The sequence below is a fragment of the Ursus americanus genome, chromosome 23 (genome assembly GCF_024610735.1).
Source record: "Ursus americanus isolate L20-20 chromosome 23, mUrsAme1.1.p, whole genome shotgun sequence".
NCBI lineage: Eukaryota > Metazoa > Chordata > Mammalia > Carnivora > Ursidae > Ursus > Ursus americanus.
Window position 1 is genome coordinate 29,621,437 of NC_142149.1, and position 26,655 is coordinate 29,648,091.

Below are 26,655 nucleotides of genomic sequence, written 5' to 3' on the forward strand. Positions count from 1 at the left end.
GGCTAAACAACTTCTAATTTATCCTGTAGAAACTGGGGAAGTTTTGAAGTCAATCCTGTGAAGATGTGGGTTAATAAAAGAGGTTCTACATGATATTGTATCATGGGGTCCATAAGACTATGAAAAGTCAAGGACTGGAGTTGACCTCTGAGGGCCACAGCTAAAAAGTGTTGGCTGCATTTCAAATGGAAGACTCCATTGGAGATTCGAGGGGAGGTGGTGGGAAGGTAACAGCCTGTTCCAGAGAGACCTGGTCCCAGTGTACCAGAGGCTCCCCCAGGGTGGAGACACTTGGCACATAACAGCCAGTTATTTCATTCATGCATTTGCTCATCCAACACACAGATGCATGCCAGACAGCCATCGCCTCGGTAGCATCAATATTTCAGTAGCAATACCCAACTTAATGGTGGATGGCTTTTGAAATGGCATGGCTGATCTCCTGGAAATTGACTCTAAGGATGACATTGGTAAGGACCTGTTTAGAGATGTGTGAAACAGCAGTCAAGTACAACTTGGAGAATGCCAGTAGTGAGTGCCCTGGAGGACACTGTCTGGGGTATCTGGGGTGAGCAGGGATGGACCTATGGGTACAAATCCCCCAAACTTCTGGGCACTGAGGTAGCTCACCAAATCTCATACAAGAGGCACAATTTAGCACCTCAAGAAAAGGGGTATCTACAGAGAACAACCACACCCAACGGAGGACAGCATCTAAAAGTAGGTAGGTAGAAAGATCCCAATTACATATACCCAAGGGGAACTGAACAGAACCCCTGGGTTATAGATTTGAGACACTTCCTCCCAATGGGATAGAGACCAAAAGCCTTGAGTAGAGGCTCAGTGTCATATATATGTTTGCATGTGAATGTATATGTTTAGGTAGTAAATGGATGTTGTCATTTCATTCTTGCCCCCAATTAGCTGTGTGGCTGTAAACAAGCTGCTTTCCTCCCTGGGTTTCAGCTTTCTTGTCTAGAACATGAAAAAGCTGGACCTCTTCTCCAAGATCCCTTCCAGCTACAGTATTTTATTAGGATTCCAGATGGTTCCTGGAGATGATTAAATTCTTTGTCAACTTATAATTATCTTGTGTAAATGATACAACATCAGATTTTCCTCCTCTTAGGAACTGTCGTGTGAAAATGACCCAACAAATGCAGAATCTACATCTTTCTCAGTCGAAGAAATATAGTGCCCCATCGTCTCCCAATGCCGCCAAACGCCTGTACAGAAACCTCTCTGAGAAACTGAAAGGGAGCCACTCTTCATTTGATGAGGCCTATTTTCGAACAAGAACAGACCGGCTGAGCCTCAGAAAGACCTCAGTGGTAATAATGCTCTTTTTATTCTTGTCTCTGCTTGATTGGTGCAGTTGTGTTTGGGTTTGAAGATATTCTAAGATGTTCCACATTTACTTCGGAACCTGCATTTGCAGTTTTATAAATGCTGAGAGGTCGGGAAGGCAGGAACTGCACACGTCTGTGCTGTGAACTGAAACTTGAGTGAGTCTGAGCATTTCCCTTTCTTTTTCTTAGTTTCTTGCCCTTTCTTTTCTCTTAGTTTTTCTTTCTCTAATTTATCAAAGAAACAACAACAACAAAATGGCAGTTTGACAAATAGGGAGCATGAGTTAAATAGGCTTTCTGAGAGCTCCAGTGTTCATTCAGATATCAAATGAACAATGACCATTTCATTTACTTATTTATAATGTATGGCCCGTATGCTTTTCCAGAGGCATTCAGAACAGAATCTAGGCCAAAAAAAAAGTGTATGTATTAAATAGTGGGAAATAAAGTGATAGAGATATTTGAGGGAGAGTGAGCAAGGAAGGAAGGCAGGAAGGAGTGAAAAAAGAAAACTAGAGAATCATGGGGTTGGAAAGAGAACTAGATATATTAAAATCCTAGGCAAATATAGTACCTAAAACTTACCATGATATTTGTCTCTGAGCTCCTACTCAGTCAAAGCAGAAAGGGAAGCTCAGTTGGTTATGGCATCCCATTAGCTGATAACTGAAAGTATATCATTCTACCAGAAGAAATGAGTGTTTTCCTGTTCCTGAGTCCTCTGGCCTTTGTAAGATGCCACAGGGAATTGTGTTGTAGAGAAGGAAGGTCAGTATTGGTGATGTTACAGACATTGTCATAGAGTAGTTTCTGATACCGACCCTTGGTAAAAGCTGAGGGCATATTATTACTATGCTTGGCAAGGGCATTTCTGCAGGGGGTAATGGCACCACTTGTTTGAGGTTAACACAGAAATGAGCCCTAGCTTTTCCAGAGAGAAGCATGCTAGGGTTTGCCAACAAAAGCATGGAGGAGGAAATGACTAAAGAGTGAGAGCAAATATGGCACATGAGAAATTAGGCATACTAAGAATCACAGACAAATACACAACTGCGGACAGGCAGCACGCTAACTTTGTTCTCTCTGTTTTCTCATTTGTTGTCTCATTTCAAGCTCATCTTCTGGGAGGGCTTGGTTGTGGCTAAGTTACGGCCTCAGTAGCAGAGGCTCTTCCATTTGGCAGACTGTAGACAAAACACTTCTCCATTCAGCAGACTGTCCTGTAGCAAAGAGAGCTGCATACCAAAAATAGTTCTATCCCTTGGGACCCCATTGTCAAAACATGTATTTGCATAATAACGCTGTGTTTCCCTCAAGTTTCAATCATGTGTCATGTGCTCCGTTAGGCCGACCTGCAGCCTTCGATGGAGATAATTGATTTTTGGTGATACTGAAAATAAACCGTGCCAACCTAAATATTTATATTTGATCGCTGAAGACATTGGACAGTTTAATCAGGCAAGCCCTGTGCTATGTCAGGACCAATGATATTTCAACATTTTTAAAGAGCAAACAATTCCTAGAGAAGATACCAAATAGATGTGTAAATAGCATATGTGTTGCTCGTCTCCCATGAGCTGCAGAAATACATATTTGAGAGAATTCCAGAGCTTTTCTCATTTGTTTACTATTAATCTCTGATAGAGCTTTTCAATGTAAACCTATTGTCTAGCTATTATTTTTCTGTAGGGGATTTGTATCCTATGGATATTCAACTTTTAGCCCTCTCAGCACGGTTGGCCAGCCAGCCACTCAAACCCTCACTGGACACCACCTCTTGAGCCCTTCCCTTGAGGGCTCAGAAATGCCGGGTGTTCAGTGGTTCGGGCTTTGGGCTGAGAAGGTGCAGAGGTTAGTACAAAGGAGTCTTGGAGCTGGGGAGCTAGCCTGAAGGCAGTGAGAGCTATTCAAGAGTTGCAGAAAGGAAGGGGTATGTAACATCGTCAACTCTAGAGGGATTATTCTTGTGCCAGTATGGAGTACGGGCTGGAGGACACTAGGACCAGCAACGGGCAGGTCACTGCCATCGTCCAGGCAAGGGATGCCAATGGTCTGGGTCTGAGTGATAGTAGGGACATGGCGATGGGGAAGGGAGGGGAAGAGTCGGAGGGAAAGCGTGCTCTCAGTTCCAAGCCAGTCATCATTCCAGCAACCTGTGCTGCGTTATCTATGCCAGATTTTCCTGAAATGTGTTCTGCAGAGCACTATTCCAGGGGCAATGAAAACAAATGTAATAAAAAAAATATTCTGTGAACAAATATTTAAAACAGGTCATATTTCCCATCTATTGGAGAGTCATAACTGCATGTTAGAATTATTAAAGGCTCAGAGAGGTCTTACAGCAAAATAATGTGATAACCCAGCTTAATCCAGTGTGCACCAAATTTATATGACTGCATGCTCCATTCTTCATAGAACACCTCGTAATGACCTAGCAGACAGTGTTGCACAAAATACTGGTTTGAGGAAAGCTGATGTTTGCTCTTATCGGTAGACCAGCCATGCTATACTGTATGGTCTCAGTGCATCTAAATGTGCGGATCCATTCATGCTCATTAGAAGGATGGAGGGAGGGTCCAGCTGTGTTTAACAAGTCATGTGTGTTGGGATAAATTGCAGTTATAAGTGGGGATGCCGTCACTGACGTCAGAACAAGTAAGCCACAGAGGCCAGCTGGCGGATGAAAGTGTGCTCACCTACCTGTGTTCTTGCCCTCCAGAACTTCCAGGGCAATGACGCCATGTTCGAAGCAGTCGAACAACAGGACCTAGATGCTGTGAAGACCCTCCTGTGTCAGTACACACCGGAAGAGCTAGATCTCAACACACCTAACAGCGAGGGGCTGACGCCTCTGGATATCGCCATCATGACCAACAATGTGCCCATTGCCAGGATTCTTCTGAGGACAGGGGCCCGAGAAAGTCCACACTGTAAGTAAACCTGGGAATAAAAACATGTACTGTTAAGACTAGACCCAGCTTCCTGCCACCAAAATAGCCATTGCTGACATCGAGAGCATGAAGAGTTGATGAAGACAGGCTCCGAATTCCTTTACATGTTTTCATGGACTTTCACACAAATAGCGATAGTGTTTAACCAGTCTAGGCATCTAGTTACATTACAAACAGAATGCACTGAGTGGAATTGAAAAGGAACCTGGAAAGAACTTCCTCCTAAGAATTTAACCCAAGTTATAAAATATGTGAAACACGGCGAGCGAGGCTGTAGAGTAGGAAGCAGACACAGAAAGCATGTAAGTACGCATGTGCTAGTGTCTCGTGTCCACAGGGAATATGGTGGCTTCGTTCAGTCACTCATTCATTCAACAAACACTGAGGACAGGGCTCTGTTCTAGGTACCAGGTATGCCACGGTGAGCAAGACAGAGTCCCTATTGTCATAGAACTTAGATGCTAGTGGAGGAAACTTCCAATAAGCAAATTATAGGCTCGAGTAGTGATGAATGCTATGAAGATAATAAAGTGAGTGGCTAGAGATTGATGGAGTGGGGACTATTCTAAATAGGGTTGGGCAAGAAAAGCTTCTCTGATGCAGCGACATTTGAGCCTGGTCCTATGCGATATCAAGGAATGAGCCATGAGGAGATGTGGGGTCAAATTCTAGGCAGAGTGAACAGCAGACAGAAAGGTGTCGAGCAAGGCAGGAATGAGATTGCCATGTTCGAAGAACAAGGCCAGTGTGGCCACAGCACATCAACGGGGGGAGAGGGATCACCGAGGAAGATCGTTCGGCTCTTGCAGGCTATGGTAGATGCTCACTTTGATTATAAATGGGGGGGGACAGAGGGCAGCCGAAGCAGATGAATGACATATTCTGCCTCACGTTTTAAAAGATCGCTACCGTGCTCCGTGGGGAATAGACAGCGGTGGGCAACTGTGCAACTGGGAAGACCAGTCAGGAGGCCAGGAGACAGACGCAGTGGCTTGGACTGGCACAGTGGTGACGCTGATAGTGAGCAGGGCGTGGAATTCTGGATGGATCTTTGAACAGCTTTATTGAGCTATAATTCCCATGCATGTAATGCATCCGTTTCACGTGTACATTTCAGCGGGTTTGGTATATGCACCCTGTCTGACCGTGACCACGATCGGTTTTAAAGCATTCTCATCACTCATACCCTCTCACTCCCCAGCCACCCCTGCACTCTTCCCAGCCCTCGGCAGACACTAATCTACTGCCTCTTCCTATAGATTTGCCCATGCAGGACATGTCATGTAAGTGGAATCCTGTAATGTGTGGTCTTTCGGGACTGGCTTCTTTCTGGATATATTCTGAAGTAGAGCTGATAGTACTTTGCCAAAGGGAGCTGCTCGGGGGCCAGTGGCAGAGCCGGCCCAGGAGTGGACGGGACAAAGTCGTGGAGCCCTCAGCTAGCGCCAGGCACTATTCTGAGCACTTTACATGCATTCACTCCTTTAAGCCTCACGGCAACATTCTGAGGTAGGCACTCGCATTCCCCTTGGTGCAAACTCTGTGACCCAATGACCACAATGGCTCTGAGCCACAGTTTTTATGTTTCCTAAAAGAAAAAAGTAAACTCATCAAACTGTTACTTTCACTAATACTGATTCACTTACTTCCAAGTGGTGAGACCCAGAAGGCTGAAAGAGAAGCAAGCAAATATGTAATTAGAGGCCACATCTCTGCTCCTAAATTTCATAAACCCCCACCACCCAAAGACTAGGTACAGAGCCTGATCCTTGTATCAGAAAACTCTTTATTTTAAAAATGCTGAGCTCACCACATCCATGTCAAACAGAGTGAGGATTTGGGTTCAGTAGGATTGGGGCTTTTCGGTAAGAACTCCATCGTCAAAGTGCCACTTCTTTCAAGTGGAATGGGAGGCTCGGAGGGGTGGGCAAATAGAGATGGAAGAAACCAAAAAGTCGTCTTTGCTGCCTTCCAACTTACGTTGCAATAGTGTCTGTCCCAAAGATCCAGCGAGAGCGCGGTGGAGAATCAGAGGGTCTGAACACAGAGAATGCAGACTGAGCCCCATTCTACAGGAACAAGGAAAGCATTCATCCAGACGTTGCCTGCACTGGGCTGGATGAAACATTAGTCCCACTTACCTGAGAAGCTACAAAGAATTCTGCATTTTCCATGAAACCAGTGAGACTCCCAATCTCCCCAAGTCCCCTTGTGCATAATTAAATCTCCATAAAAGAATGCACGTCCTGAATATCGAGTTAAACCAAAAGCGAATTCATTCAAAAGGTCCCTGGTTCTTCTCATTCCCTCTGGCATGATAACCACAGTCATCATGACAACTTGTAAAGGAAGGTGAGCGAGAAACCCAGGTTTTAGCCTTCAGGAAATACGACACCTAAGTCACCTTGGCCACCCAAGAAGTCAAAGAGCGTATACCCAGTATAGACTCCCACATGTGTAAAGGTGGCAAGGGAGTATTGGTTGAGTAGCTGTGAAGCATTATCTCTGGTTTTCACAGTAGCACAGATTCTGCGAGGTTAAGTGACTAACCAAAGGTCACACATCTGGCAAGTGAATAGGGATGTCAAGGACTCAAACCCAGGTCTGTGGGACACCCATGCCTGGGGTCATCCGTCTATGCAAACTGACTGCCTTACCAGATAATCAATACGGAGGGCCGTGGCCGCTGGGCCTTGCATCTTTCCCTTTGTGCCATTTGCTAAAATCCTATGGTGTTTTTCTTTGTTCTGTCCTACACGCTAAGGTGCCATGCCTGTGGAAGAGAGGTGTGATAGAAAAGCACAAGCTGTTTTCAGGGATTTCTAATTCACTTTATATATCAAGTACAAAAGGAAGAGAATTGCTTCTGTGCATGAGTGTGAGCGAGCCCAGGAGAAAAACCATGGTCCGCCAGCCAGAGCCAGATAAGCAAACACCTGCTGCAAATCGTTCCCCAGAAGTTGCAGAGGCAGGATATAAGAGAAGAAAAATAACGATGAGGCCTTAAGCTGGTAGAACATTTCACATTGTGAAAATCCTTGTGCTTGCATCACCTCATTTGGTCCTCACACTGGCCTGCGAGATGGGAGTCCGTTTCCTCATTCTGATCAATGAGGAGACTGGAATAAGAAAAGTCAGATAATTCACCCAATGCTGCAAAACCAGGAAGTGGTAGAACTATGACTGGAACCCGGATCCTGTCTATTAAATGCTTTGGTACTTGTGTAAAAGCATTCACCGTCGTACCTCGTTCTTTCCTTCCCTGACCCTGCGTCGCTTCCTCTTCTGATGCCAGTCAAGTATCTCAAAACAGTGAGCACCGTTTCTAATAGGGTGACTTTTCTGTCTTCCTTTACCTGGGTGTTCCCTTCTGAAAACCAGCCCAGTACTCTTTCCACTCTGCCAACCAGGAATCCCAGCACAACTCAGAAGCAAGTCCTCTGTGGTGTGCCCCGATTCGTCGCAGGAATCACAAAGACACGAGTTTAGGGACTTAACTCTAAACCTTTGGTCAGGAGTGTCTTCCAGTTTTTAGCCCCCGAATCACAATGCTGTATCGAGGTGTTCCTTACAAACACGGCTTGAAACTCAACCAGGTACTCTCACTTATAGGGAAAGTACCAGAAGTGGCCACCAAACTTGCACACAGCCCCAAGGTTAAATACATGCACAGCCCCGCCTGCTCATTAGATCCATCTACTGTCTTTATTCAGCGACTTTTTCTGTTCTTCGCACCTTTAGGCAAGCAGCAAAGTAATACTCATTCCTTCTAGAAGATAGTATCAGCCATTATGAAAGTAGAATCCCAACTACTTCTACCCGGACTGGTGTGCTGCGCTCAGGACACTGGCAGAGACTCCAAAAGGACTGGAGCTAGGACAGCTAATATAGGGACACCCAGGGTCTCTGCCTTTGATGGTTCTAGCCATTCAGGATCCCAATTGCCATGACTCCTGCTCAATGGGACAAATGCTATCTGAGAAAGACTTACCTCTGTTAGTGGAAGTCCCCAGTCATCAGCCCTTCCCTTACTCTGATGAACTCGTGTCCTGCCCCCACCCTCCAGTCCCAGTTCAGGGGCCTCTGGGAGGACTGTGCTGACTCATCAGTGAGCTCCTTACCTTTCTGAGGCTGCTGTTTATCTGGCATCATCTAGGGCGTAGAAACAGCAATCATAAAGAAATGAGTTCTTTTTCAATACCTACCGTGTGCAAATCTGGTCACTCATATGGATTTTGTCTATCTTTCAACCCCAGTACCTGACACATAGTAGGTGCTCAGAAATTTTCAGTTGACATTTTGCACGCCCCTGTGTTAGGCTGCTGGGAATTACAGGTATTGAATTCAGGCACATAGAAACAGGCATGAGTTACATGCGTGCTGCATACACAGTGTGTGGGAAATACCTGTAAATCTTCCGGTGATTTATACCTGGGAATACCTTTGGCTATTGTTGTGTTGTTATTTTCCGGGTACTATTGTAGAATTTCGCTGTAAATGAGCCTGTTTTCAGTTTTACACTATTGAATAATGCAGACCAGGAAGAATGGCGGAATGTTCCTCATCTTTAGTCTCTCTGCCCTTCCCTACAGCCGTGTTCTCCCTTCTCTGCAGACCTCTCTGCGTTTCTCTGTGAACTCGCTCGCTTTCTCGTGGATAGTGTCTCTGGAACTCGGAGATGTCGCCCAGACTTAGTTGTGTGCGGTGACTTCATAAAATGGGATTGCTGAGTGGCTGTCATGTGAGTGCGGTGCAGACACCGCTGTTACAGTGTTGGCAGACTCGTCAGGATGCACCGCTGGTTTCTGCAGTAGTTGAGGGATCGTGTTGGTGCTGGGACCGGTTCAGGGCACGTCTAAGAGGTGTGACTATAAACTAATGAGCCTGGCTTTATATAAACAAACACCCCAGAAAGTCTACAATCCAAACAAATGTTATCCTTTAACATGGTCCTCATGGGAGACCCCCACACTTGCTCCAACAGAGCTGCCATTGCTCTAAACACTTTTGGATTTGTCCTCGGAGCCAGTTTATGAGAGAATCTGACTCGTTGCTTAGAGTCACACCTGATTTCTGTTCCAAAACAGCATTGCCCAGCGTCATCACCCTCCATGTTCACCAGACTTGGCTTCAAATGATTTAGAGAGGTTTCCTGAAATCAAATCCACCCTCAAAGGACAAAGATTTGCAGCCATTAAGAATATGTAAAGAACAAGCTTTGGGCAGGTCTCTAGAATGAGTCCCCAGGTATTTTTGTTTGCTTCATTAAAATAGGTGTACAAATCCTCACCCTGACTTACAGGCCTGCTCCTCGAGCCTCATCTCACACTGCTCACCCCTCATGCCCGGGACACCAGCCCCACCAGCCTCCCTCCCATCCCGTGAACACGCCGCACTCTCTTCTCAGAGCCTCTGTCCTGGCTGCTCCCCATGCGGGGGGCACTGGAATGCTTTCAGTCGTGAGCATTCCCTGGCCAGCTGCTTCCTCACATTTCCACTTAAATGTCACATCTTCGGGTGAGGCTTTCTCTGGCCACCAAGTCCAAAGTCACTTTCCAGTCACATCATTTTTTCTACATAGTACTTATCACTATATATTTTTTCATTTTATTTGTTTATTTTCTGTCTCTCCTGCATTAGAATGGAAGCTCCACAGAGCAGAACCTGTCTGTCTCATTCGTTACGGTATCCCCAGCATACAGTAGGCACTCAATAAGTATATGCTGAATTGAATGAATCCCAAGCGTACTTCTTTTGAAGGGTGTGATTATATAATTTATTTTGAAGGGAATGATTTTACCAAATACTGAGTGAATTGATCTTTTTTTGTATTTCCAAACAATTATTTAGACATCAGGCAGCCACAGCCTAAGGTCTACCGTCCTGCTCCTCAAGAGTTAATTGTCCTTTCATTCTCTTGTTTTTAATTTTTTTTAAAAGATTTTATTTATTTATGTGACAGAGAGACAGCCAGCGAGAGAGGGAACACAAGCAGGGGGAGTGGGAGAGGAAGAAGCAGGCTCCCAGCGGAGGAGCCCGATGTGGGACTCAATCCCAGAACGCCGGGATCACGCCCTGAGCCGAAGGCAGACGCTTAACGACTGCGCTACCCAGGCGCCCCATCTTGTTTTTAATTTTTAAATATTCATGGAACACAGAATATATTCTCCTTGTAAAAAATGAAAACATTCTAGATAAAGTTAAAAGATACCTTTGACAACAGACACAGCCCATCCTTGTGCCAGGCACACGCTCACAGTCGAGGCCCCCGTCCCTAAATTCCTGCAACATAACTGTTGCTATCACCTCAAGGCTCGACTGAGCTGGGGGATCCACATCTAACCTTACTCTGACCGACTATTGGCAAGCGACTTACGTTCCCTCCTGCGTGGGCCTCTCCAGAGGCCTGCTTCCTGACATGACCGTTAGCTTCTCCCAGTGCAAATGACCTGAGAGAGAGAGACACCAAGGTAGAAGCAACAGTGTCTTTTATGACCTAATCTCAGGAATGACATATTCTCATTTCCTGCTGAATGGTGTTGATCACACAGACCGACTCTGGTACGTGTAGCAGGGTGTGAACACTGAGAGACAGAGATCATTGGGGGCCCTCCTGGAGGCTGGCTGGCCCCTACCTATCTATCGGAGTTGTTGAGGATTAAATGTAGTAACAGTTTTAAACTATTTCCCTTGCACATTATAAATGGTCAGAAAAATTGTTAGTCAATATAAATAGCAAAAACAATATAAAACAAGCCAAGAGTTTCTGGTAAATAATTTAAAAAATATTTTACCCACCTGTTGTATAGTTTGTCTATTGAAAACACTGCCCAGGGGCGCCTGGGTGGCACAGTCGGTAAGCGTCTGCCTTCGGCTCAGGGCGTGATCCCAGCGTTCTGGGATCGAGCCCCACATCAGGCTCCTCCGCTAGGAGCCTGCTTCTTCCTCTCCCACTCCCCCTGCTTGTGTTCCCTCTCTCGCTGGCTGTCTGTCTCTCTCTGTCAAATAAATAAATAAAATCTTAAAAAAAAAAGAAAAAGAAGACACTGCCCAATACAAGCACTTTTTAATGTCTGTGGAATTCTGTGTTCTAAAACTGCACTGTCCCACACAGGGCCACCAGCCACGTACGACAACGGAGTATTTGAAATGCGTCCAGTCCAAATTAAAATGTGTTCTTAATGTAAAACCACCCTGAATTTTCAAGGCTTAAGATATGATACATATCACATATATTTATTTTTATATGTGTCTTATATATAATACATATACTATCTCAGTGATTTTACATTGATTACATGTTGAGATGACAATATTTTGGATCTACGGAGTTAACTAAGATGATTAAAGTTAATATCCCTTTTTTCTTTTTTTAACTTCTTCATGTTATTTATTTTCAAATTTTTATTTAAATTCTAGTTAGTTAACATATAGTGAAACGCTGGTTTCAGGAGTAGAGTTTAGTGATTCATCACTTACAAACAGCACCCAGCGCTCAACACAACAAGCGCCCTCCTTAATACCCTTCACCCACTGAGGCCATCCCCCCGCCCGCCTCCCTTCAGCAACCTTCCGCACTTTTTTTCTTTTTTAATGTCACTGCTAGGAAATTTTAAATGATGTGGTTTATACTATATTTCTGTTAGCACCAAAAGTATTGGCAGAAGATAAGATTTTCTTCTTTCATACTTAAGCCATGACATCATTTGGTGATCTGCTTTGGATTTTCTAAATAATTTCCTCAAGGCTTTTGTATGCTTGTGTTAGAAATGTCCATTTGCCCTTTGGAGCTTGGGAAACTTAGGATGGAAGTCTTTCTCTGTGTCATTGGCTCTGGCTTCTTAAAGAACCACAATTACAACTTAAACTATATAATATGGGCTTTGTGAATCCACATTCTGCTGGAAAGTAGCAGGGAAGAACATTCCAGAGCCCCATGTCCAGAATGTAATGAGCTCTAGGAGGAGAAAACACCACAGCAATTAAAATGAAACATTTAATCTCTAAATCTCTAAAACTTTTTGGAACCACATTCTCAAAATCCTTGGGAAAACCTGAAATTAAGACAACAGGTTGGGACCTGAGGGAAGCCAGAGTGAATTCTGACTCCCGAACCTCAGCAGGAGAAGTAAATTGCAATGGAGGTTTGGAGCTTTTCTGGTATGAGAAGTTTTGAATCATAAAATGGGCAGAAGATATGAACAGACACTTTTCCAATGAAGACATACAAATGGCTAACAGACACATGAAAAAATATTAAAAATCATTAGCCATCAGGGAAATTCAAATCAAACCACACTAAGATACCACCTTACGCCAGTTAGAATGGCAAAAATTGACAAGGCAAGAAACAATTGCTGGAGAGGATGTGGAGAAAGGGGATCCCTCCTACATTGTTGGTGGGAATGCAAGTTGGTACAGCCACTCTGGAAAACAGTGTGGAGGTCCCTTAAAAAGTTAAAAATTGAGCTACCCTATGACCCAGCCATTGCAATACTGGGTATTTACCCCAAAGATACAGACATAGTGAAGAGAAGGGCCATATGCACCCCAATGTTCATAGCAGCATTGTCCACAATAGCTAAATCGTGGAAGGAACCAAGATGCCCTTCAACAGATGACTGGATTAAGAAGTTGTGGTCCATATATACAATGGAATATTACTCAGCTATCAGAAAGAACGAGTTCTCAACATTTGCTGCAACATGGACGGCACTGGAGGAGATAATGCTAAGTGAAATAAGTCAAGCAGAGAAAGACAGTTATCATATGGTTTCTCTCATCTATGGAACATAAGAACTGGGAAGATCGGTAGGGGAAGAAAGGGATAAAGAAAGGGGGTAATCAGAAGGGGGAATGAAGCATGAGAGACTATGGACTATGAGAAACAAACTGGGGGCCTCAGAGGGGAGGGGGGTGGGGGAATGGGATAGACTGGTGATGGGTAGTAAGGAGGGCACGTATTGCATGGTGCACTGGGTGTTATACGCAACTAATGAATCATCGAACTTTACATCAGAAACCACGGTTGTACTGTATGGTGACTAACATAATATAATTAAAAAAATTAAAATTAAAAAAAAACATTTAATTTGGGGGGCACCTGGGTGGCTCAGTAGATTAACAGCATCTGCCTTCAGCTCAGGTCATGATCCCAGGGTCCTGGGATTGAGCCCCACACTGGGCTCCTTGCTCTGCAGGGAGCCTGCTTCTCCCTCTCCCTCTCCCTCTGCCTGCTTGTGTGCTCTCTCTCTCTCTGTCAAATAAATAAATAAAAATCTTTTTAAAAAATTTAATTTTTGAACTCCTCTATAGTATTTCTTTTGATGTCCCTACCTGAAAACAAGGCAGTTGTGAGGTTGTTAGAAGGTTGTCAGCAAAGATAAATTTTATTAACTGCTACTCTTGGTTGCCCAGAGGACTTTGGCTTACAATTCAGGGTTTATTCCTAAGTGACCTTGTTTTCTTCTCTGAAATAACAGATAGGGTTGAAATTGATACCACTTAGTATATAATATATTTCTGAATGGCAGCTGGGACAGAAAATGTTTACCTGGGGCAAGAGATTTTTTTTTTTAGATGAAAGAACATAGAGTATTTGATAAAACAAGTATTTGTTTTATTTTTGTGTGCCTCTAAAAACTATAGCACAGACCAATGAGTGTGATAATGATAATACAGAGCTCCACTAATTGAGAGCCATCTATGTAAGGATTACCAATAACTTACCGCAGCTTTTGAGACAGCTCATTACGCCACTTTTCAGATGAGACACTTGGCTTCAAGATGGCAGCGGAGCTGGGGAGGGTCACACGTTCGGAACAGGCAGCGCTTGATCTGGATCAGTAACCCAAAGCCCTCTCACCCCTTTGCGTCCAGTGTAGAAATAAGAGGAAAGCAGGTGTCAGCTTAGGATGAGGAAACTTTAAAATTAAACTCTTTCAAATTAAAACTGAGAGTGAGAATGGACAGGGCTGCCTTGGTGAGAAGCGAGTTCCCCTCCTGGAGGAAATCATACAGGGCCAAGGCTGTTACAAGAGTCATCTAAGGCTCCTTCAGACATTGAGACTGAAGGATTGCCTTGTGCCTCCTTTTCTCATCAATAAATTTAAAAAAAGAAAAGAAAAATACTAGTAACAATAGAACAGTGGTTGCTGAGTTGCAGTATGCCATAGCATTAGTCATAGGCAGATGTAGTCATTTTTTTTCAAGCAAATCGAATGAATTCTTCCCTAAAACTTTCAGTTAAGAATTAAAATTAGTTTACATCTTACCCTCGTTATATTTTCAGTCTCTAACCATTTATCAGCCAGGCCCAAACTCACCAATTGCAGGGCAAGACGAAATTAAGAAATGGTAGGTAGTAGGCGATCCATAGGTTAGAGTCTGAGGGTGAGGAAAAAACGCTCAGTCCGATCATTATTTATCTCAGGATTTAAACAGTAACCGTAATTGTATTCTTTGAACACCAAGTTCCCACCCCACCCCCACCCCCACCTCGTAGTTAATTAGCTGGGCAGGTCTTAGAACAAATACCCACTCAGACACTGGGTGGTAGAAATGCTGTTGATAATTAAACACCACAATAGCATGGGGCCTATTTCAGGAGCAGCTGAGTGGTCTTGCCCCAGCCGGACGGCTCACCACACACTCACAGACCCTCTATTGTGCTGGCTATGGCTGCTCAGAGGGATAGCTGCTTGGCTGGAGAAGGAACCAACTGCAGTAAGAGAGAGAAGACCAAACCTTGCAAACAGACCAGGAATTCTGCACTCAAGAGGAAAATATCCTGAGTGTGGAAGTAAAAGGGGAAGGGATCCAAGAAAAAGAGAAGTGGATGGGCAGGAGAACCAATCATATGATAGACATAGCCTTTCTAGTTTCTGTATCCAACCAGCCACCCAAAATGAGCTCACCGGTCTCGTGCCAAATCGATAGCAATTAGAAGATTGCAGTACATAAATATGGGGTTAATTTGCCTTCCATTTGGGTTAGAGGAAGTTCCCTGGGTTCCTTAAGGTTCTTAAGAAAATCTTGGATAATAATCTCACCTACTTGGGTCTTGATTTCTTCATCTTTATAACAGGCGAGTTAAAATAATAATAATAAGATAAGGGGGTTAAAATGTTCTCATTCTGGGGTGGCAAAAATAGGAAGGGTGCTCTCAGAATAGTTTGCAAGGTGTCAAAAAGCCTAAACTTCCCATCATCACTCAAGAGAAAACTACACAGTCTAATATAATTATCATATTGCTTCTGCTTAAAATATATTAACCCACTTTGCTAGGCTGATTATCTCATACTGAACAGATGCGACTGTTGGCAGTTATATAGGTCATTAATAATAGGGAGAAAATGATTACTTTATAAGTGAGCTGATTTGGTAGTCAATAAAGAAAATCTTTCAAAAGAGAGTGTTTTATTAAGCTATTAAAAAATCCATAGAAAAAAATAATAAACGTTTTGCTGTGTGAAATGGTTGGAAACCACTGCCTCTTCTACTCGTCCATGGAATTACGTCTAGCAACAGAGGCAAGTGAGCTCTCGGGGGCACCTGGGGACTTAGCCTGGAAAAAGGGGGGGCGGGTTTCTATAAAGTTCCTCTTTTTTTTTTTTTTAACTTTCAATTTTGGGGAAAATTTTCCATTCTCCTCCAGACATGTTTGTTTTGATTTCTAAATAATATGCTTTCACCAAAATCTGTATGGAGAAACTGATGCCCCAGGAAGATGCACGTATTCATTCTGTGGCTCCAGAGAGGCCCGCTGCCCCCCCCCCCCCCGTTGTGTTGATGTTCAGGTGCCCTGGTTTGAGAAGCACAGGGATCTAGATGGTCTTGGAAAATTCACCTGGCTATAAAATTGAACAGGTTTCCCTTTAGCCTCTGAAGAGGCAACATGCTTTACCTTAAAGATTTAGAATCCCTTCACCACTACAACTCAAATAGCGTCAAGGCCGCAGCCTCGGAGAAAAGGGAAAGTGTAGAAACAAAGCATGTTGTGCTAAGGAAAGTAGGAAAAATTTCAGGGGGAGCCAAGCATAGCTCAAGAGAAGCTGTCCATCTCAAATGCCACCTGGAATTCACACCAGTAATAACTGTTGTGGATATAAAAATTAATAGGGGGGATTTCATAGTATTAGAAAAATTTATTTTTATAAATCATGTGTCTATCACCCAAGTGTTGACGTATGCATGCAACTCAAGCATCAGGCTTACAATAAAAAGCTCACTGAATGACTTAGCAAGGACAATTCCCCCATTTTCTCTATAATTTGGAGTGGAAGAAGGAGGGGGGCCGTGGGTAGAGGGTGCAGTTACTGGGTCAATTAATCAACCTGAGAACTGTGACACAAACCCTGACGCCTAACCTATGTCTAAAAATACACAAATGTATACGGATTTGTTTTCAACTGTCAATGCCTATATTTAGGACCTTCCCAGCAAGGCCATAATGAGACTGTGTTTGAGGCCTTCAGTCATAGCAGACTCTACCATTAATCTGAAGTTAGTTAAATTAACAGCATTTAGTACTGACTTGTCAATCTCACTGCTCCAGGAAATTGCACCTTGAGGCTACTAATATTGCCAATTTTTCCACTGGAGTGTGCGCCCGCGTGTGTGTGTGTGTGTGTGTTTTTCTCCAGAGCCTCTGCGTTCATACGCCATCATTGCTTCCCTACGTCCACAGCACTTACATTAGCATTTACTCTGGCCCCCTTTAGCCCTCCCGGGGGATTCTGCATAGTGTAGCTGCTCAGTGAAAGAGTTTTTTAGCTTTATATTTATTTGTTTATTTTTCTGTCATGGCTCATGACTGAGGCTTTAAAAAAAAGGGTGACGGTATTCAGAGTACATGACTGACCTGCTACGGCAACATTCATTAACCGTGAGAGATCCGCAGCAAAACACAGTCCTGAGTGTTCCAAACAGCAACTTGAACAAGAAGAAAGAAAGAAAGAAAAAGAAAAAAAAAAAAAAAGACTTGACTAATTTTTCATTGACCTCATCTGTAAATAAATGGAGACTGATGGTGAGCAGGGGCAATAATAAATTAGTATTCATTTCCTGTAATTAATGCAAACATGCCTATGAACACAGAGAATATGAATATATAACCACCTAATTTCCATTTCAAAATACACCTAACACATTTTCACTTGAGTTATCTTCATAATATTTTCCCCCCTTACTTAGAAGAATGAAATGTTTGGATTTCTTTCCCACCCACCAGGGGAAATACTGTTTTGGTCACACGGAGTATCAAGCACACGCTGACGACAGAGCAGTGGGGCTTGACTCTGGTCCCTTCCGTTCTTTGTGCGGTTCCCTTCCACACACCCGCGCTGAGTCTGTCGCCCCCTTACTGCTCACTGGGGAGGGCTCCTCCCAAATGACCAAGGGACCGCCAAGGCAGCTCTCAAATGTATGGGAGCCATGAGGGAACCCCAAGAAGCAGCTTCCCAACCTGACACACGAATGCGAAGTGTTCTGCCACTGTCCCGAACATTCACTCGCACAAGGGTGGGTCGGAGGAACAGCGCGATGTGAATTTTGTGGAGATACCATGTATGGAGTAAAACAGAAATATCAAACTGTATAATCTCCCTCAGCAAGAAGAGCAGTGGAACTTCGCTGTTGAGCCTGGGCATCTGCAGAGACCACTCATTCCTTCCCTGAGATCGCAGTCGGAGATGGAGTTGATAAGTCATCACAGTCTGATCATACCCAGGCATCAGAACTCACTGGCGCTACTGTGGCAATGGTAGTCGAACATTTTGTCAGCAACAAATAAATTAATTACAACCGAATGATGCCACTAAGACGTACATACAAAAATGTCTATGAGCTGGGCAGAACGTGATAAGAGCAGAACATTCAAATCAGATTCTACCAAAAAAAGAAAGAAAAAAGGACCAAACAACTTTAACAGAATGCAGCTTCCCTCGTGGATGCCTTTTCCTATGACCTTCCTAGCCCTACAGAGCTTTTGCCCCTAAGTGTTTGTCTTTGCAAAGATCATGGAAACAACTTTGTGCAGTCTGGGTTAGAAGTGGGCCTCATGGGTACTTGATGGTGGAATTCTAATGAACTGTGCTAGGCAGCTATTCGGGGTGCATATGACAAGAGGGCCCCAGGGCAATGTAAGTATCTTAAATTGATGGACTTACCATTTAATCTAGTTGTCAGTGTCACCACTTAGATCTTGTTGGGATAAGTCAGTTAATAAGGAATATAGATCCCTCTTACCCCGGGGCATTTTTAAAAACCCTGCCAACAAAGCAGCGTTCCCCCAGAAAGAGAAAGGAGTCACCCATGTCTTTCCCTGCAGTTGTCAGCCTGGAAAGCCGAGCAATGCACCTCGCCACGCTGGTGCAGGAAGCCCAGCAGAGGGTGAGTGAACTGTCTGCCCAGGTGGAGAATGAAGGACCCAGTCTGGACAACACAGAGAAAGAGAAACAGCTCAAAGCTTGGGAGTGGAGGTGTCGGCTCTACAGACGCATGAGGACCGGCTTCGAGCACGCCAGTGAGTATAAGCAGAGGACTTCTGCGTCTAACTAGAAGCCAGGTTGGCTGGAGACAGCCAGGCCTTCTTTTACTGATTTTTTTTTTTCAGCTCTGTTCCAGGGTCACGGATGGCCGTTGTCAGCCTATTTGGAGTGAGGGCTCTGGGCGGCTGTAAAAGGATCTTTTGTCTTGCTTGATTTTCTGGCTCCCGATAGGTTCTCTGACCACAGCCACGAGGCTTCAGTGCTCCTGGCCTCTCTCCACCATGTCACACTCATCTAGTGCTTTCCACCCGATACGCCCTAATGCCTAATAACCTGGATGGTCTGATACCCTAAGTGGCTATATTTTGGGATGGGGAGGTGGAAAATATTTGTTTGCCTATTTGTCCAGTTTCTGCCTCCAACCCGAGTTTAAGTTGTTTTCAACTCTCTACTGCATTTTTTATAGAGAGCTTATATAAACCAACCTTCGAGTTAATACAGGCCACAGAGGATAGTCAGTCAGCCCCTGAATTATGCTTTGTCTGCACTTCCATTCTCTTCATCAGTTCTTTTTGTTAGTTTTAAGAAAAGCCTTGTTTCTGGATAATGCTTATTAGCACTGGAAGGTATGGTGTAGAGCAGTCCCTAATATAAAAAAGTATAAAATTCAAACACTTGGGGAATATTAAAATCTTGTTCCAAAAGTAGATCTTATTTAAACAACAGTTTAAAAAGTTAGACTTGAGAATTTAAATATAAGACACAGACCAGTTCATTAGTTTGGAAATATCTGCCTCTGCTTTGTGCGATAAAGACCAAAGGCAGTGAAAATCTTGTTCTCTGAAGCAGTTCTGTGTACTAAGGACTGAATCTAAGCCTAATCCTTTCTCTTAAGCAAACAGCTTAAGCGACATTAATGAAAGTTTGCTTTCAAAATCAACAATCTCTTCAGCAATGCTGATACATGGGTTTTTTATTTTTAAAAAAAGACATTCAGCAATTGTTTTAATAAATGCATTTGCGATTGTGCCTCATTTAGGACACGTTACTACTAGAAGCATCATAGTTTTAGACTTACTGCCGTTTGGAGGGTAATTTTCTTAATCACAAAACACCTTCTGGGTGTTAAGGAACACCTGAAACTATCAGGAGTCCTTTAAAACCTGAGGTTAATGGGCATGACATTTGTCCGTGAATGCTTTTTTTTTTTTTTTTTAAGATTTTATTTATTTATTTGACAGAGACAGCCAGCGAGAGAGGGAACACAAGCAGGGGGAGTGGGAGAGGAAGAAGCAGGCTCCTAGCAGAGGACCCCGATGTGGGGCTCGATCCCAGAACGCTGGGATCACGCCCTGAGCCGAAGGCAAACACTTAACGACTGAGGCACCCAGGCGCCCCTTGTCCATGAATTCTTTCTCAGAAAATATTCCTTGATATAATAGGAGGCAGCGTGAGAGAAGGCAGGTTGGCATTCTATACTGGGAAGAGCCCAGAATCAGGCAACCGAAGCCGTGGGCCTTCGTCCCAGCTGTGTGTCTTTGCTGTGTCCTTGAACATGTAGTGTGGACTCTTGGGACTGCAGGTTCCTCGTCCTAGATGGGCACATGTTTTACTTGCCTTTTCTACCCAACAGGGTTGCAAAAAGCCTCCAATGAAATGATTTCCATGAAAGTACTTTATGAAGTGTAACAGTCTCTATCAATAGCCGGTTCCTGATAACACTTTCTGGCCTCCTCTCCACTGGTCCAGGCCAATCTCTTGTTGTGTTTCCAGGATACTTTGGGAAGGCTTAAGGGGTATTATTTACCCCTTCAGAAGATGTTCTAATGCTCAAATAAGACCACGATGGCAACAAATAAAGGCCATTGAGACTTCTAATGAAAATGTTCAAAAGCAAAAGCTATTAGGCTCTACAAACAAATGTTTCCATAGTGCGTGTTTCAGGGTATCCTTTGAAGAGGCAGGAACATTGTTTAAAAAGGATTTGTGATGTTAAGATCCTTATGTTTTTCCTTCTGTCCCAGGAGCCCCCGAGGTGCCAACCAACGCCTGTCTCATGGTAACCGGCAGCACAGCGCTCACTGTCAGCTTTCAAGAGCCTCTGAGTGTCAACGCAGCTGTAGTAACCAGATATAAAGGTACTCTACTCCAGATTGTTTTTTCATTGCTTCTTCTTCAAAAACAATCCATTGTTTGGGGATCAGTTGTGCATTTTGTATGTTTGTTTTTCCTGCTGATAGGATTTTTTTTTTTTTATCCCATGTACTTTTTGAGTTGAAATAGTTCCATAGGCACTCATGTACAGAGCAAAAGGTTAATGAGAATATGTCACAGACAGGATGGACCACAGGACCAGGCTTTCATTATTTCAAGCCCCTCCAAAATATTAATAATTCCATTCTTGTTTGCAAAGGCCTGTTTTGTGCATAGTATAGGGTTGGGGACAGGACTAAGTAGGGCACATGGAAGAATCAGCCTCCATCCAAGGAGCTCAGAGGGTGCGATATGGAACATACTAAGTAGCGGGGCATAAGAATTGACACATGTAATTGCAGGTAACTAGGGTTAAGGATTTTAAAACAAACAAACAAACAAACAAACAAACAAACAGATGAAGGACATTGGGGGTCAGAAAAGAAAGAGGGAGGTAACATGATAGGATCAGAAAAGCCCCAGGGTGCAGGTGGCATTTGGCTTTCAAGGATGGCTAGGATTTGGACCAGAAGATGCTGGGGGAAAGTAACCTCCAAGTGGAGAGAACGGGGCACAGGTTTATACCTGTGAAGCAAGAACATGCTAGGACAGGCAGAAGAGAGTGAGGGAACTAGTCGTGGCTCCAGGGATGGTGAGAGGTCATGAGACGGCGCAGTGAAATATAAGAGCAGAGAGAGAAATGAGGGCAGGAGGCTGGAGTACAGTAAGACTTGAATTAAAAATTAAGGAGTTTTGACATTATTTGATGAACTCTGCAGAACACTGAATAAGGTGGGGACAGGATCAGAGGTAGACTGTGAAAGATTTGGGTCCAAAGACTGTGTACGATGTACTGAAGAGATGTGGGCCAGGAATAGGGAAGTGAGTTAGGCAGCTAGCCAGGAGAAACCATGACAGCCTGATATGGCCATGAAAGGAGAGAGGGAGCCCAGAGGAGACTGACAGCAGAGTGATGCTGTGATGGGAACAGCCAAGGCTACAAAGCGCCTGCTGTATACCAGGTGCCGTTGTCAAGCCATCATCTGTACTAACTCCATGTGATCTTCACAACAACCCTGGAAGTGGCACTGTTAGGATTTCCACTTTGCGGATGAGAAGACTGAGGCATTGAGGTTATGCCTAAAGACACAAAGCAGTGCGAGAAGTGTCACATTATGTGGATTCTCGAATGTGGTGGACAAAAAAAAGAGCGAAATCGATTTTCCCGACTCAGGAGGACATATGGAAATAGGCTGAATGGTCCTAAAACCTGATAAAGTCCTCCATGCATATATTCCACGATGCCAGCCCACAAGGCAGAAGTCCTATGTCCAAGTAGTGTATGTGCCTCCTGTCTCCTTCCCAGCGCCTACTCCCGGGAGAATCTTCTAGATCTGCAAAATTTACTCTGCCCATACCCTGTAGCTTTCTGAGGTACTTGGAATTTTCCAGATAACTCCACTCTGTTTGTACTACCTTCAGTAAGGCAGCCTAGAATTGGTTACCACTTTGGGTTTTCTGTATCAAAGAGAAGGCAGCCTGAGGGTACTAGTGACAAAAAAACAAATGAAGCCAGCAGGGAAGCCTCCCACAGCCATCCTTTGATACAATTCTGATACTTTCTCTTGGTTGTCTGCTCTGCCAAGACTTCCTGAAATTCAGAGCCAGTGTTCTCAGGCAGTGTCAGACTTGGACATTTTCCTCTCTCTCTACCTCTCTCCAGCTCAGGGTTGTGATGAAGGGTTTCATCGGTGCTGCCAAACTCGACATTTTCTTCTTACATTTGATTAGTGAGCTATCGGGAGCTAATTTATCCAGACTGTCAGCTATTTAATACTCGACCATCATGCCAGCAAATTCTATCAGCATTCACATATTAACACGTCTCATCTCGGGAGACTTGCGTTTGGGCGAGGTTGAAATGAAAGCCACAAGTGGGTTCTGTTAGTGACTGGAGGGGATTAATTAAGCATTATAAATAGAATTGTCTGTTGCATTATGGAGTAGGTTTCCTTGTGTTAATTTATAAGGTCATAAATTGAGTCCTTAACCTGACCACTCTCAGGGGGTTATTTAAAACAGCTGGCAGCCTACTGTACCCAGAGACAGCAGGACAGCTTTTAATTCAGAGTTGAAGTAATTATTTAATTATGGAAATATTAGCAAAATTACCCTGAAACAAGGCTAATTATTTTGTTTGCTTTAAAAAAGAAGAAACAATTGAGAAATCTACAGAATAAAATGTCAGTTATCTAATTGGTTAGAGGGAAGGCTTAACCGTACAGTATTTAGGTTTTGGAAAACATCTCAAACTGCTCTCCAGAATTTCTGGGTTCAGAAAACCTCAAGTCTGTTTTGACAACTGGATGTTCTCCCCCTTCATACCGAAGCCTGTGTTTCAAAGAAAATCTGAATCCTTCCATTTCTCCCATGCGTACACTCAACTCACGAACATGTTCCGGTGTTTTAAAGAGTTTGTTGATGTCCAGAAATCTTTTTAAGAGCATCTCTTTAGTGGCGCCTGGGTGGCTCAGTCAGTTAAGCGTCTGCCTTCGCTCAGGTCATGATCCCAGGGTGCTGGGATCGAGTCCCACATCGGGCTCCTTGCTCAGCAGGAGCCTGCTTCTCCCTCTGCCTGCTGCTCCCCCTGCTTGTGCTCTTGCTCTCTCTGTCAAATAAAAAAATCTTAAAAAAAAAAAAAAAAAAAAGAGCATCTCTTTATAAGCCCTCTTTAAGCCCAGGAGCAATGCACCAGGCCAATTGCTGTCACAACTTGGACATTAAAGGCATGAATTTCAGTTTAAAACCCAGAAACAGTTTTGAGTAAGACCCACTGGAGTTTTCTGCCTGCATCTCCCCTAAATGCAGGAAAATGGGGCTAAGAGAGCAACTGTCTGTTTCTAGGTGTTTCTTCCTTGGATTCAAAGAGCACTGGCATCCTTTGGTCCCATCTCACCAATTTCCATGGCTTACAGAGCCAAACTAGAGTTATTTAAAATGCTTTGATGCTTTGGACAACTGCCAGAACTTCCCTCCGCATTTTCTCCCCCCTGCCGTGGGTAACCTGCTTGCAGCTCCCAGTGCCAGAGGATATGTCCTTTCTCTGCAGTCCCAAAGCAGAGAACATTTTCAAAAGTGATTTTGCTGCTCTTTGCCGGGTTGGGAATGGAAAGGAAAGTATCCTCTAACAGACGCAGTGCGGCATCTGTTTTCTATCCACAGGATGAATTCTTTTCTATCTTTATCTTAAAAGCAGGGCTTGACATGGTCACCCTTTGGAGTTTGCCGATGATGGGCTGCTCCAGTAGCTGCCCCAGTGGGTGCGGGCAGGATGCGGTTTGGGCGGTGCCCTGCCCCATCTCTTCTCACCTTGTTCTCTGACAGATTAGAAGCCACCACCCTAATTCCTTCCTACAAAAGCTTGTAAGAGCAAACTATCTAACTGCTCTTCATTTGATGGCATTCTCAAAACAAAACAAACAAACAAAAAAAAAAAATGAAAGCATTTCTCCTCGCAGAGATTGCCAGGAGCTGGTCGTGGATCTGCTCCTGCAAAGACCAGGCGGTGCTTCTGGCAACTACCACCTCCAACTTCTTTCCCAGAAAGAAAGGAAGCCAGAGAATTCCAAAGAGATGTCCAGGGGCCCTGCAGCTTCTAGGAGGGAGAGTCCACCATTTGTCCATGAAAATCCTCTGGGTCAGCAATTTGTAGTACCAGTGTGAACTTGAGCATGACTTAATCATTTGGGCCATCTTTTCACAAGACTTAAGAAAAACTGACTTCGTGGGACTTGGATGCACACTGCTTAGTATTTATATTATTTTTACCTCTTCTATTATTTTTTCCCTCCTACATCTTATAACTGGAAAGAGAAAAGTGCATTGCATTAGAGACTAGAATTATCTTTCTTTTTTTTTTTTTTTTTTAAAGATTTTATTTATTTATTCGACAGAGATAGAGACAGCCAGCGAGAGAGGGAGGGAACACAGCAGGGGGAGTGGTAGAGGAAGAAGCAGGCTCACAGCAGAGGAGCCTGATGTGGGACTCGATCCCGGCACGCCAGGATCACGCCCTGAGCCGAAGGCAGACGCTTTAACGACTGCGCTACCCAGGCGCCCCTAGAATTATCTTTCATGTTTAATTAATTGAAGAATTAGTCTGATCCTAAGCATGAGGTAGCTACTGAGGTGATTGGATTTCACAAAACAAAAGGATTTATCATTTTAGGTAGCCTGTTTGGGCGGGGGTGAGACCAGAAGTTTACAGATGAGAAGCAACGAGGAGAGGCAGAAGATGTTATGTCCAGGGGACAGGAAACTCAGTGGGTTAACGTTTTTTTGCATGCAAGTAAAAATATGGAAATAAGTTCAGCAAGTACACGTATGATGAGGAAAAGCAGCAGGTCCAATGAGAGCAAGAGAACAGCAACACTCCTCAAGTTCTTTCTTCTAAGCTGCCACAGGCTTCATAGGCCAGTTCTCGATTCCTCCACTGGTTGCCGAGGATCTAGCTAGTTGACTCTTCCACCGTCTTGCGAACCACCTTAAAACCCTTCTCCAGTACGGTCTGTTGTAAAGCATAGCCTTTTTGCCTTTTCTTCACTTAGGAAAGTTTTTAGCCCTCAAACAGTACAGGTTATACAAAAGACAAAGTAAAAGATTTACCCTTCCCCCAATGTCACATCCCTGTTACAGAATTAATATGTTACGAGTTCCATGTATGTCCTTACAAATCCTTCCTTGGTGCACGTACCCACATGTATAAGCACACAGATGTATAGGTTTGTGTGCTAAAATTTATCATGCTGTCTAATGCTACAACTAGATTTAAGATTTTATTTATTTATTTGAGAGAGAGAGAGCACAGAGGGAGAATGAGAGGGAGAAGCAGACTCCACGTTGAGTGGAGAGTCCCATGCGGGGCTCGATCCCAGAACCCTGAGATCACCACCCAAGCCAAAGGCAGACACTTAACCAACCAAGCGACCCAGGCACCCCTAGATTTATTTTTAATTCACCAATGTATCATATATTTCAGATATCTTTCTATGTCAGTGTGTTTGGATCTTCATTCAATAGCTGTGCAGTATTCCTATTCCCTAGCTAGAGGTGCCGTAATTTAATCATTCTTCCACTGATAGACATAAGTTGTTTCCATTTTTTTCCTATTATATAATATTGCAAGCCTTGTCTGTGTCTCTGTTTTACTTGGAACAATATTTTCTTCTGGGATTATTAACTAGAAGTGGAAAAGTTTATGCAGTCCCATTCTCTGTCTCACTCACCTGTCTATAGCCATTGTTAACATTAAAAATAAAACCATCAAAAAAACAGCAAACAAACGAAAAACCTTCAGTCATTTCACCAGGAAAAAAAAAAATGGGTGTATTTAGCAAAGGTAGAGAGTTGCAAGTCGGCATAAGCAAGCTATAAGTCCAGAGAACAAAGGAGAAGAACACCCTTAAAAAAGGAAAGGGGGCAGTTGGGTGGGGCTGTTATAAACAAAAAGTCCATTGGAGTAAACTGGGAGTTTGAAGTATAGTGGCTTTTCATTGGCTGAGTTGTGAGGTCTCTGATTGGCTGGGCTGTTGACGAGGCAAGAGAAAAGCCTTTCTTCCTGCTGGGGTAGTAGGTAAAGTACTATGGTACTGAGGTACAGCTCTTCTCCTTGGG

General features: G+C 43.8%; 1 protein-coding gene across 1 annotated transcript in view; it reads left to right on the top strand.

Annotated features, from left to right (window-relative positions):
• Nucleotides 1-1,130: 1,130 nt before the first annotated feature.
• ANKFN1 (ankyrin repeat and fibronectin type III domain containing 1) overlaps nt 1,131-26,655 on the top strand; it is a 132,883-nt gene continuing 107,358 nt past the window's right edge. Inside the window, exons 1-4 of the mRNA XM_045773607.2 lie at nt 1,131-1,331; nt 4,069-4,279; nt 18,630-18,824; nt 20,814-20,927. Coding sequence (XP_045629563.2) covers nt 1,146-1,331; nt 4,069-4,279; nt 18,630-18,824; nt 20,814-20,927 — 706 coding nt within the window. The 5' untranslated portion in view covers nt 1,131-1,145. The remainder of the gene's footprint in view (nt 1,332-4,068; nt 4,280-18,629; nt 18,825-20,813; nt 20,928-26,655) is intronic.